Source organism: Chenopodium quinoa, unplaced genomic scaffold (assembly GCF_001683475.1).
Source record: "Chenopodium quinoa cultivar QQ74 unplaced genomic scaffold, ASM168347v1, whole genome shotgun sequence".
Classification (NCBI taxonomy): Eukaryota; Viridiplantae; Streptophyta; class Magnoliopsida; order Caryophyllales; family Amaranthaceae; genus Chenopodium; species Chenopodium quinoa.
Genome location: NW_018743433.1, coordinates 392,298 through 404,225, shown reverse-complemented (window position 1 = coordinate 404,225; position 11,928 = coordinate 392,298). Strand labels below are relative to the sequence as shown.

Sequence of the window (11,928 nt, the reverse complement as noted above, 5' to 3'; positions counted from 1 at the left end):
ATGATCGGAATGCCTAGGTGGAGGCCGCTTCCGATCAGTAATATTAAGGTACAATTAATATTACAGCTTAATCTTAACTGAACCCTTCGGGTCGAACCCAATCGAACAACCGATCCGAGACGACGAATCAATCTGAAAGATTCGATGAGTCGTCGGAGTTTTACGAACACAGACGTCGGATATCGAGCCTAGAGCGTCGAGACCGAGGGTCGCAAAATCACAAGCAACAAGTACGAGCATAGCCGTAGCATCACATTGGTCTAGCCATGTGAGTGCTAGGCTAGGCTAGTTCATAGCAAGCTTAGCACGCTAGGCGTGCTAGGTGCTTGCGCATATGCTAGCAAGCCATGCGCCCAAGCATCGCAAGGCTAGGCCTTGCTTGCATGTTAGGCGTTGGCGCTAGGCAAGGCCTAGCATTGCTCATCGCACCATCGCAGCACATAGCACAGCACTAGGCAGTATCGCCATGTGCGTATGCATCGCTAGCACAGTACCAAGCAATAGCGTGCTTGTGCGTGTGGCTGGCGAGGCAATGCCCAGCATGTGTGGCTCGCTAGCAGCACGCATGCTGGCTATGCGATGTATGTACGAGAGACCAGGGCCAGCACTACGCACCAGCCAGCAATGATGTGCGTGTGTGTGTGTGCGTTGGCTAGGCAGTAGCGTCCAGCAACACGCAGCACGCATCTGCTGGGCATGCTGGGCCAGTGCGTGCTGGCAGTGCATGCTGGCAACGCTAGCTGGCTTGTGTGTGCTGGCGTGCTAGCTGGCTGCCAACCCAGCTGCCCTTTGTGAGTGGCGGTTTAGGAGAGGTGGGGACCAAGGCCTCAAGGCTTTCCTTGGGGAGCAAGGCAATGGTCCCCCCATGGGATATGGTCCTCACCTAGCCCATTCTCCCCTCTTGCTACTTGTTGCTATGTGATTGCATTTGTTTAATAATTTATTTTATAATTAAATAAATTAGTGCAATTGCACATGATCTCACATTGATCATGAAATGGGATTCAAGTCCCCATTCTATAAATACCCCTTGGATGGGATTTTGAGGAAAAAAAAAACTATTAAAGCTATCGCTTGACAACGAACAGGCGGATCCTACTTCAATTAAAAACATCCAGTTTGGCGCCTGTTCTGTATAAGTACCAAACAGACGGACTATTTACTATCAATAATAAACTAAGTACAAAACTTAGTGGCAAAGCATGGTTCGTATACAGAACTATATTGAGGTCGAGGGCCGAATAATGCTGAGTGTATGGTCGTTTGTCGAATGGTCGCCTCTCCGCCTGCTTTTGGGGCAATCACTATAGTGATTGATTGACCTAGAAATCAGTCATACTCTAAAAGTATCAAAGATTTCCAAGTCAATCCATCAACCTTAGAAAATCAGGCGCACAGCGGTCAGGGGCAAGAACAGTCGGTATACCAAAGCAATCGGCATTTTGAAAAATTGCATTCATACAAAAAGGCAAGTTATACTTGGCGAAATTCATGAAAGGAAAAAATTCAAACAAAGTAAAAATTAAAAAATCCGGCAAAACTGTCGGATGTTTCAAATAATCAGTCGGCCATAAGACCGACAGAAATGTTGAAATTGTCAAATAAACCCCGACCCCTTGGTCGGGTAATGATACAAAGCATACGGCACGCAGGCCGAAGAAAAGTTGATAAATAAAAAGAAGGAAAGCTCAATCAGCCGGAGGGGGTACATCACAATCAGCAGCCGCATCCGTCTGGTCCCCAGTCGGCTGCTGTTCTATTTCCTCAACCTCCCCTTCTTTCTCCTCTTCCTAGTCCGTCTCCCCAGAAGTTGAATCAATTACCTCTTCCTCCTCCTCTTCCTCGCCCTCTTGGGCTTAGTTCAGAATCAGATAATTGTATTCTTTGGTGAAGGCGGCAAATTGATTCTCCCACTTGTCATAACTGGTCTATGGGAAGAGAACCCCCCATGTCCGCTTCATGATGGTGCTGCAATATAATTTTAGGGAATGAACTCCCTCGCCCCAGTCTCGAGGTTCGCCTGAATATCTACTTAAAAGAGTCCTCTGTCAAGGATCTCTTACTTTGCTTTGCGGGGAACAGGCGGCAGCTTCGAACCGCCTGTAAGGAAAGGTGGGTTCCTGTTCCACCTGTTGAATTTTTTATTCATGACTTTGTCAGGGCAAGAAATGATGTAGAAGGTGTTTCTCCAATCCTTCCACTTGCTCTCCTTCCCCAAAGTCATCATATAGCCCTAATGGCTAGACAACTGAAACCAGCCGATCCCGCTTGCTTTTAGGGTCCGGCTGAGGTAACGCATGTGGGCGAATGCTTCGAAGCTGGGCTCTACTTGATGCATTTCGCAGCCGGCAACATAGCCCAATACGTTGAACCAAGAGTTTGGGACCAGTTGCCAGACACCCAACTAGTATCCGTCCAATATTCGCTCCGCAGCCTAATGCAAAGGAAATCTAAGGCCAACTTTAATAGCCGCCTCATAGCAGCCAAAACACTCATCCCGATAGTAGTACCCCTCATACTACGATGTCTTCAGCATCCGGCACGCATAGAATGTAACCATGCCCCATTATATGGTCTGCTCTGAAGCTCCCTATTTTATCGGCCATCATCTTCCGCCTGCCTGCGGGAACATGATGGTAGTAGGCGGAAAATTGCTCTCGGCGGGTAGCAGACGGCTCCGCCCAATCTGCTCAATTCAACTGAGAGGGACTCTCTCACGGCCCCTATCCGAGAGTGCCTCTCCTCAGATTCATCTGAGAATTTGCTAGAGGTACTTGACTCAGATTCGCTATCTGAGCTCTCGGACTTGGTGTCCGCCTGGTGGGCCAGATCAACAAAGGCTGCATATCATTTTGAACTTCCATCCCTGATTCATCTAAAATGGAATCACTAGGAATACTTGGGGCACCAGGCGGCACGTCAGACAATTCGCTGACAGGCGCATATAAGGAAGAGCCGTCTAGATTTGTCACCCTTGCAGTTCTCTTAGTTCTGGCCATGGTGTCCTTCACAAACACTCGGACTTGAGCTAGTTCGCAAAGGGCGATCCAGCAAGGGGCAGTCAGCACTCCTAGTTCTAGATTCAGCCGTCCCCGGTGATCGGCTGATCACTAACCTAGGCCGTGCCGTGTGCTTTTAAGAAACCATTTTCAAAAGAAAAACAAAGAGAAAGCGCGAAAAATTTAAAAGAAACAGGCGGTTACCTTTAGTCGGTGAAGATGAGGGCACTTGAAAGAGGGCACTTGAAAATCTACAGCGGCTGTAAGAGCAGGCGGTCTGTAAAAACAGGTGATCTGGTGCAGTCGGAAGTTCTCTCTTAGAAAAAGACAAAGCTCTCTAGAATTTTTGGAAAATGTCCAAACAAATGATTTGGACATCCCCTAATTATAGGGGGGTGAATTCCAAGAGACGGTAAAAAACAAAAACAGAAAAAAAAAAAAAAAAAAAAAAACAGTAAAAACCGTTTGGCCAATCAGGAGGTGACATCTGTCACAGGCGCCACGTGGCAAGCCACGTCACCCCCGTGAGGGGCAAATGCTTAATGGAATTTTTTCCCGCCACGTGGACCAATTAAACGCTGCCACGTGACATCCACTTGGACCAACCAGAGCCCGCCACGTGTCACCTCGTGAGAGGTCCAACTTGGACAAATCTGGCCACAACACGTGGCAGGCAAATAGCCCAACAGGAAACTGGCCTCTAACGGCCCAAATTCCTAGGCAAAGCCCAGGCAGTCTTAGGTTTAGAAACCTAGTACTAGGCACGTTTTCCAAACACCCTATAAAAGGGAGATGTTCCCCCTCTGGAACACAATTAATTCACATTAACTCACAATCAGAGAAAGTCAGACATCCGACACCTCGAACTGAGCAATTACACATTACAGATTCTCTCTTGGAATCCGAGAGGGACTTCACTTTCCGCACTTTACTCCTCAAACACATTCTAACTTGATCGTCGGAGGCGGAACTCCCACCCATAGGAGTCTCCGTTGTTTTGCAGGTACAGGCGTCCAGAGACCAGTCCCGGAATTGTAACTCTCCCGCAGGACATCAAAAAACCCCGAAACATCAATAATTCATGTATAAGGAACAAGATTTAACTTTCACATTCACATTACAATTTCCAAAAGGGATTAAATATATGCAATGATTTAAATTCAAAGTTCACTTCAATTCCAATTAAAACTCGGCCTCGAGCCTTGTTGTAGCTGGAAATGAAAGCTTGACTCAAACCATAAATTCATACTCCGTAACTCAATTCAAGCTCGAGCTAACATTGAAAATATAAACGTAGAATTTATTTTTTCAAGCTATAATAGTCATATATATAATCATTGGGTATATTTCAACTACCCACAACATTCAACACCAAACAATTCATCAAATTTCAATTTTAAAAGTAACAATAGAGCTTAAAAACCTATCAATATAACCTAATATCTAAAAACTAACAGAACCAGTGCAATATCATTAAAAATTCACAAGAAAAAAAGAGATTGTATACCATTTCACCAACTTAAGTCCACCAATTCAAATATACTCACATATTACCAATTTACATGTTTATTTTGATTAGCGTTTTGAACATTCATATAACATTTGACTTGAATATTATAACAAAAGGTCTAAATGAGAAAAAGTTTCAAACTTTCTACATCATACTACAAAATTTTTACATTTTAATTGAGCACTATACCCATTGTAACAAAAGATCAGATATGAGCAAAGTTTCAAACTTTCTACAAGATCATACCGTCGGCTTACTCTCCTGCCAATAAGAGGAAAGAGGCGAGTCCTAGCACCTCCACCTAGTAAAATTGCAGCTACATTTTTGGGGTCTGCTTTTGGACTTTCAAAAAAAGCTGGCTCAATTTCTGTACCAAAAACATATAACCCATTTTTACAATTATAATTATAGAAATCAAACAAAACCATACACATTCAAAATTTCAAACAAAAAGACAAACTTCTAAAAAATTAAGAATCAACCCAGAAAACATACCAATTCTTTAACACTTTGATTAAATTCTGAGGTCAGAACAGAGAAAGCAATCCCACATTTAAGGACCCTTTTACCCTGTTATCAGTTCTTAAATTCCTGGAAAACAGAGCTTTCAGATCTCTGGTCCTTAGATTTTGACTGATTCTTTCTCCGAAAACCACGTGTATCATCCAATATTACCAGCTTCATTGCCTTCACCATATCTGCCTCTTTGGTCTCTTGCAAACTTGTATAGTGTTTTAGCAACCATGCACAAGTTTCCGAGAGTATGCCTTATTATCCTTGAAAACAATAGAAGCTAAAGCCAAAGCAGCAGCCATCTCAACAGCAAGGTCTGAGTAACCACTACACAGCAGTAATGATCATTAGGAGTTGTGCTCCCACCAGAGGTATTACCTGACCCAACCTGTCATAATATAATTCAGCATGACTTATTTTTATATTTCACAGACTGTACTATGAACAGGAAACCTTGATTCCAGTATAAGAAAAATAGTAAAAGCATACCAAAATGGCAAACTAATAATAAGCAACAAATAGACATTATTCTACCTGTGACACAAGCATACTGATTGAATCAGCTAATTTATTAAAGGTCTTGAGAAAGTAATCAGTCCCCCACTTAATGATCTCCTAGACATGATTGAGCTCTTCTGCAGCCTCATACTTGGCGGTATGTACACCAGCAACATGAGTAAAATGTTCAAAGGGGACCAGTAAGCATTGCTATAAGAGAAGGAAAAACTTGCCATTACTGGATGATAACCGCATTGGTGGGCCAGAATAGATTGCTTAATGCACAATAGCTCTTTCCTTAACTTCCTCCTCCCTTGCTAATACACGCTCCAAGTGCCTCAAATTCATGTCTGCATTATAACAATGATAAAGAAGTGAAAATCACAAGCTCCTTTACTACTATTAAATCCAATCATCGCTTTATTTAAGAATGAATAAAAAGATCAAAACATGTCTGACATTCGTCTCTCCTCGCCTTCTTTTACCCTTTTTTAAAGGCTAAGAACTGTTTCAAATGAAAAAAGGTCTTCAAATCAGTGAAGTCGTTGCTTTTCTCTACTTTGGAACAAAGACATGTGAAGCAGAGTAATTCATTATACAATTTTAAATATTTTTTTACAAAAGTGAATAATTACTTATATTTCCAACAAAATTGCATAAAACCAATCAAATTAACCCTCTATTTCCAAAATTTAACAGCAACCAAGATAAACCCATATCACAAATCATAAAAAAAAACATAGCATATTACAGAAAAATAATAACAATTAAACCGTTGTCGGTAAAAGGACATTGGCTTAAGTCAAAGATTTCCAACATATGGCTTTCGTTCTTATAACAAAAGTATATATACAAAAGCAATCCAATAAATAAACAATAATTAATAAACTGAGAACGTAAATCACAAGCAATGCAAATTCATAAATTCCAAAACAAAGAAAACAGAATAAACATCAAAAAAATAGGAAAACAGAAAAATTAATTTAATCCTGTAAATTAACGACAATTAATTACAGACAAATAGTAAAAATGGATTTAGAAAAAACCTTTCTTGGTGTCCATAAAACAGCAAAGAATGGGACCCACATTGCTGAAGGATTCCTCAAGCTGAGAATTGGAGATGAAGAACTTTCTGAAAAAGCTTGGAATTTCCAACCTTGGAAATGTCTGGGAATTACTATATATAAAGATCACAACTTTTAAAGAAAACCCAGATTGTCCACATAAAATCAAATTCAAACCAGAATAATTAGTCTATACACTACAATACATACAGTTTTTTTAGATTTGGCAACAAGGATTATACATAATGTCCAATGCAAGTTCAAATTTTCAGAAATATAAGGGGCAATAATTTCCACAACATTCAAGAAAACCCAGAAATTTTTATATTATGAATAAGAAGCAAATCTGATCAGAGATAAAGAAAACCCAAGCCTGGTTAACTAAACAACTAATCCAAGTTGAAATTGCAGCAATTAGAGCATATCCTACAGCAATGACAGCAACAGAAACCATGTAACTTTCTAAAATAAATAAAAATTAAATTAGATTAGTCAACAATAAATTAACTAAATTGTTAAATGAAATTAAAATAAATCACGATGGATTATTAAGCAAAAAAGTTACTTGAGTCCTGAGAAATTGTGAAATTCAATGCTTCCATAATCAGGGCTGTCTTAATTGGTGTTTATAGTGAGGCATAAATAAGCAATACTAAGAGGAATAACAGACATTGTAAGGGGAAAATCTATAAAAAAAAAAAAAGAAAAAAAGAAAAACTAATCGGTTATGCAGTCTCACAAAGTGCAATAAAACCCCAATAAATCAAACCCTCAATCCAAAAATATATAATTAAGAAATTTCAACCATTAATCACTATTACAAATCGAATTGGGGTTCAAGATGGAAGCGATTTTAAAATGTTGTACCTGGCGTAAACGGAGTACCACAACCACCGAGTGCTGTGTCCAATGGACACCCAATCTCCAGGAAGCTGAGCTGCAGCTCCCAGTGGAGCAAATTGACCAAAATGCCGATGCCTTTAAGCAAAACAAATTTTCAGCACCAAACTCAGTACATAATTCATGACAGGCTTTGCATTTTGCAGTAAATCATGCCAATTTAGGTCAAAATGACATGGGGGAATCATATAAACCGTCACTTCCTTAGTCTTTACAACTCATCCCTAAAACATGAACGCTAATATCATGAAGATGAATAAAAACAAGATTATTGATATCTAAACAAGATCACAGACTCATAGAGGAGACAGTAACAGTAACACATAAAGTTGGAGTCAAAGCCTTTATTCCAGCTCATATATCCAACCACACTTGAGGTTTTATGTCTTCTTCCCCAAATAACTGTTTTAGTTGTTGCTTTGTAGGTAAGATTTCAGATCAATGATGTAGTGGACAGAGGTAACATCAAAAATGCCTTAGGGAGCTTAGTTAAAATGTCTGTGGGGCATGAATCGTGTGCCAAAAGCAGCTTAGCATTTGTGCATTTTAATATTCTCCAGTCAGGCCAATAGATATTATCTAACTATAATTAAGAACACTATTATAATAGATTGCTCACAAGCATTAGCTAGTAACAGTCCGTGGGATGGCCAATGTGTGGGTGTTTAAGCATGGGTGAAAACTAAAACAGTATAGGTGGAGAAAAGAAGAAAATAGTGCAGCAATTTCATACCTGAAAGGTTTAAACCGATGTTGACCTTCTCCTCTGATTCTGATAGGGCCTTCAGGGTTCTTTTCACACTCTTCCATACGATTAAAACAGTCAGCTAGATAAGTACCTTGCTGGGCAGCAACCTGTAATGCAATCGCAAAAGTAATATAAAACGAGAATCAGCAACAAGACAATATCTATAGTATAATTTAGTGAAATCATATGGACGAAGTTGCACCTGGGCAGTTGCCGGAAGGTTCTTCATCTGAGAGTCAGCTTGTGAGAGAGCTGATCTGAATTCTTCGATGTTTAATTTAATGGATTCCTTAGTTGCATCTCCTTTGGCTTCCTTAATCAAATCAACAATACTCTTCAGTTTCCTGTAATCCAAAGAAGAAGAAAAGCCAAAAATTGAATGAAAAAGGATCAAATTCATCAATAAATCAATGAAAATCAACCTATCACAAAACTAATTAAATAAATAAGAGAAAGGAAATGAAAAAAATGCTAACCTGATATTTATTGAACACCAACCCCGGAGAAAAAAAAAAAAACACACACACACACACACACACACACACAATTTTAGATGTAATTGTTCAATCAAAACCCTAACAAAATTAAAAGCGGAAAAAAAAAGGAATTACCTTTGGAGGTCTAACAGCTACTCATATCTTAGACCAACAATGGAGCAAAGATTTGGCAGCAAAATTAACTTGATTTACCGGTAGCTTTGTCTCCGGCAACAACGATTCCGATTCCCTTTTTGTTACCAATTGAAGATTTTGCCATCTACTCAAAATCCGTAACATAACCTCGAAAAATACACTGTAAAAACAAGTAAAGGTGGCGTAAGGTGAGAAATTTTAGGGGAGATGAGGGTGAAGGAATGGATTCATAACATAACTAAGCATTTCACATACCCTAGCAACTGGCAAAAAATGAAAACTCAACAATTCAACACATCCAATAGTAAAATTAACATATGAATTACCGGAAATAATGCAAAATTACAAAATATTAACTGCAAACGAACAAACCTTGTCAAGGAACCAAAGCCTGCGACTACGAACTTAACCGTCGATGTCGAAGACAACAGCAATTGCAGCTGCTACTACGGCTGATGCTCAGAATGAAAAACAAAGGAATCATTACGATCGAGCGAAAACGAAACCCTAGAAACGTAAATGATCGTTCTGCAACAGTAACATCACCATTTTCAGCCGAATTTCTCAAGAAGAGTGGTGAAGTAGAGAGAGAAAATAATGGCGCAACAATGGTGAATTTAGCACACACAAACAAAACAAGCAGTAAGGACAAAACGGTAATTCAAGCACAAATGGTATGGAAGGAAATTAACTGTTACTTAGCTACAGTAACAGCAAACGAACAGTAATTTCACTACTCATATTTTAGGTACAGCTGATCATTTGCGGGCTTGGGCCAGACATGGGTCGGGCCTAAGTTATTAAAATTGTCCAACGGGCTAGATTAATGGAAGCCCGGCCCTAAAAACTAACCTTACAACAATCCGCCCTTTTAAAAGAGGCGGGCTGCCCACGGGCTAACGGGCTTGTTTACTTACTTTTTTTTTTCATATATATATTTTAATTATGTATAAGCTACTACTTTGCAATAGAAAAAAATAATTCACAACTTTTTCTTTTTTTTCTTTTTGGTAAATAGAAATAACATTACCATAAAGAAAAGCCAAAACGGCAATAAAAGTACAAAGCCATAAGGCGAAAATCGCCCACCAAAAACTACAAGTCAAAGGGCAACAAAACACAAGCCAGAGTTCCGGGAACCAAAAGCCACCTTCTAGGAAGGGTTCCTTTGGGACAAGGACCAAAAACAGGATTCCTGAACTCAGAGGAAGAGGGCTCCCCTCTAGGAGGGGCACCCTCGACCAAAGGAACAGGATAACAACCAGTAATAAAACCAAGAACAGCAAAAACAACAACCTGTGCACTTAAACCCAGCAAGCTGAACCAAGGCAGCAACCCCAAGTAGCACCCAGCAGCAAGAAAAGGACAGCAGTCAAGCTGCAATATCAACACAAACCAGCAAGAAGGGGAGCATGCTGTAGCAGCCTGAGAAACTAGCAGCAGGAGGAAACTAGCGCGGCAGTAGCACCCACCAGCAGCCCCAGAATCAGTTGCGACACAATAGGCAGCACCAACGGCAAGGAGCAAATGCACCAGCCAGAATTGCAAAACAGGCAGCAGTAGCCAGCACCTGCAGAAACAACACCCAACACATAGCCAGGATAGCAAGCAGCAGGCCGTGATGGCAGCAGCACCTGGAAAGGCAGCAAGGAAAGCAGCAAACAATAACAACCAAAACCTAGTCAAAACAATCCAAAAGCTCAATTAGAGATCATAAGTAGCTTCCGATCATCCTCCAAACATCGACAAGCAACTTTGAAAACAATTTCTTTAAAGACAACTTCTATTGGATCACATTTGCCTTGAAATATAGTTTATTCCTTTGCTACCAAATACTGTAAACCGCTTCAGCCAGGAACATTAAATGTAACCGGCCACTAGGTTTAGATTTCCTGCAATGGTGGGTTGCCCACTCAACTTCCAAATCAAGGTTCTGGACTACTTTCCTACATTTTAGAAGATCCAAGACCTTTTGCCAAATTCTCCGGGAGTAACTACATTCAAAGAAGAGATGATGAGTGTTTTCAGGCGCTTGCAGGCACAACAAGTAGCTAGGGTCACAATTCAGGTTCCACCTCATCAATCTATCTTTAGTCAATAACCGATTCTAGATGGCAAGCCAGATGAAAAGACTTTTGGGAAAGGCTCTGTTATTACAAATTACTCTCTTCCAACTAACTTTGGGGGATTGGAGTCTAAGGAGATCATAAACCTTCCTAATTTGCATTTTCCCCCCATATTTAACTTTATCCCATCCACCAATCTGATCAATAACTTCCCTGCATTTAAGGATTTTCCTCAAAACCCAAGAACTCTTCTGAGGAGCAGGAACATCCCAAATATTCCTATTGTTGAAATAGTATACATGCACCCACTTCACCCATAGAGAATCAGATTTATGAGTAAGGTCCCAAAGCACTTTGCAGATAGCAGCCACATTCCACAAATTCACAACTTTGTAATGCACCCTGCAAACCCGTGAATGAAATGCAAGACTTGGAAAAAAAAAAAAAAAAAAGAACACTCATAACTACTTTAGTACTTTGTTACTCATGTGTACTAGGCCACGATAAGTTTAAACCTTCCAACATACGTCAATTTAGAAATATAAATACGTAGTACTCTAATACATCAGTTTAAAACTTTAAAACCATAAAGTCCAAGTTCAAAATGCAATGACTATAATTGACCACCAAATTCACCATTTGATATCAATAAACAATATTTCTTCAAATTCTAATATTCTCTCTCTTGCCCCTTCCAATGATATGTCAGAAATACACATTCTACAAACAAAAAAAACTTATAAACAACATGTAGTGTGAAATGATTAATGCAATTTATTCAAGTAAGGATACTTACTTGTAATGTCACTCAATGTTAACACAATCTTCATCATTCACTCCAAATTCAGCTTCCTCTTCCTCATCGTCATAAGCTAATTCCCCATAACCAAAGAAAGTTGAAGAACCTTAATAAATAAAATATAAAAAAAATTGAAGATTAGAATAATATTATAGGTATATTATAGTATAATAAAAAGAATGGACCAATTATATTAAAA

General features: G+C 39.7%; 1 protein-coding gene across 3 annotated transcripts; it reads right to left on the bottom strand.

Moving 5' to 3' along the window:
* Positions 1-4,479: 4,479 nt before the first annotated feature.
* On the bottom strand, positions 4,480-9,504 carry LOC110739087 (external alternative NAD(P)H-ubiquinone oxidoreductase B4, mitochondrial-like). Of its 3 annotated transcripts, none has more exons than XM_021919542.1 (9): positions 9,237-9,501; positions 8,844-9,024; positions 8,435-8,576; positions 8,218-8,339; positions 7,452-7,562; positions 6,567-6,676; positions 5,557-5,870; positions 5,005-5,410; positions 4,480-4,876 (listed from the first exon to the last, which is right to left on the bottom strand). In XM_021919542.1, exons 3-7 carry the CDS (start codon positions 8,459-8,461, stop codon positions 5,797-5,799), a joined length of 444 nt encoding a protein of 147 aa, XP_021775234.1. In that variant the 5' UTR covers positions 8,462-8,576; positions 8,844-9,024; positions 9,237-9,501; the 3' UTR covers positions 4,480-4,876; positions 5,005-5,410; positions 5,557-5,796. The 3 variants fall into 3 exon arrangements, with proteins under 3 accessions (XP_021775234.1, XP_021775233.1, XP_021775235.1); XM_021919541.1 differs by having other exon boundaries at positions 6,567-6,697; positions 9,237-9,499; XM_021919543.1 differs by lacking the exons at positions 4,480-4,876; positions 5,005-5,410 and having other exon boundaries at positions 5,853-5,870; positions 6,567-6,687; positions 9,237-9,504.
* Positions 9,505-11,928: the final 2,424 nt, after the last annotated feature.

Coding starts and splice junctions, on each gene's coding strand:
- LOC110739087 (XM_021919541.1), bottom strand. CDS start 8,461: ATGAAGAACCTTCCGGCAACTGCCCAG. Junction 7,563..8,217: donor CATCGGTTTAAACCTTTCAG/GTATGAAATTGC, acceptor TTTTGCTTAAAG/GCATCGGCATTTTGGTCAAT. Junction 6,698..7,451: donor TGGTACTCCGTTTACGCCAG/GTACAACATTTT, acceptor CTTTATATATAG/TAATTCCCAGACATTTCCAA.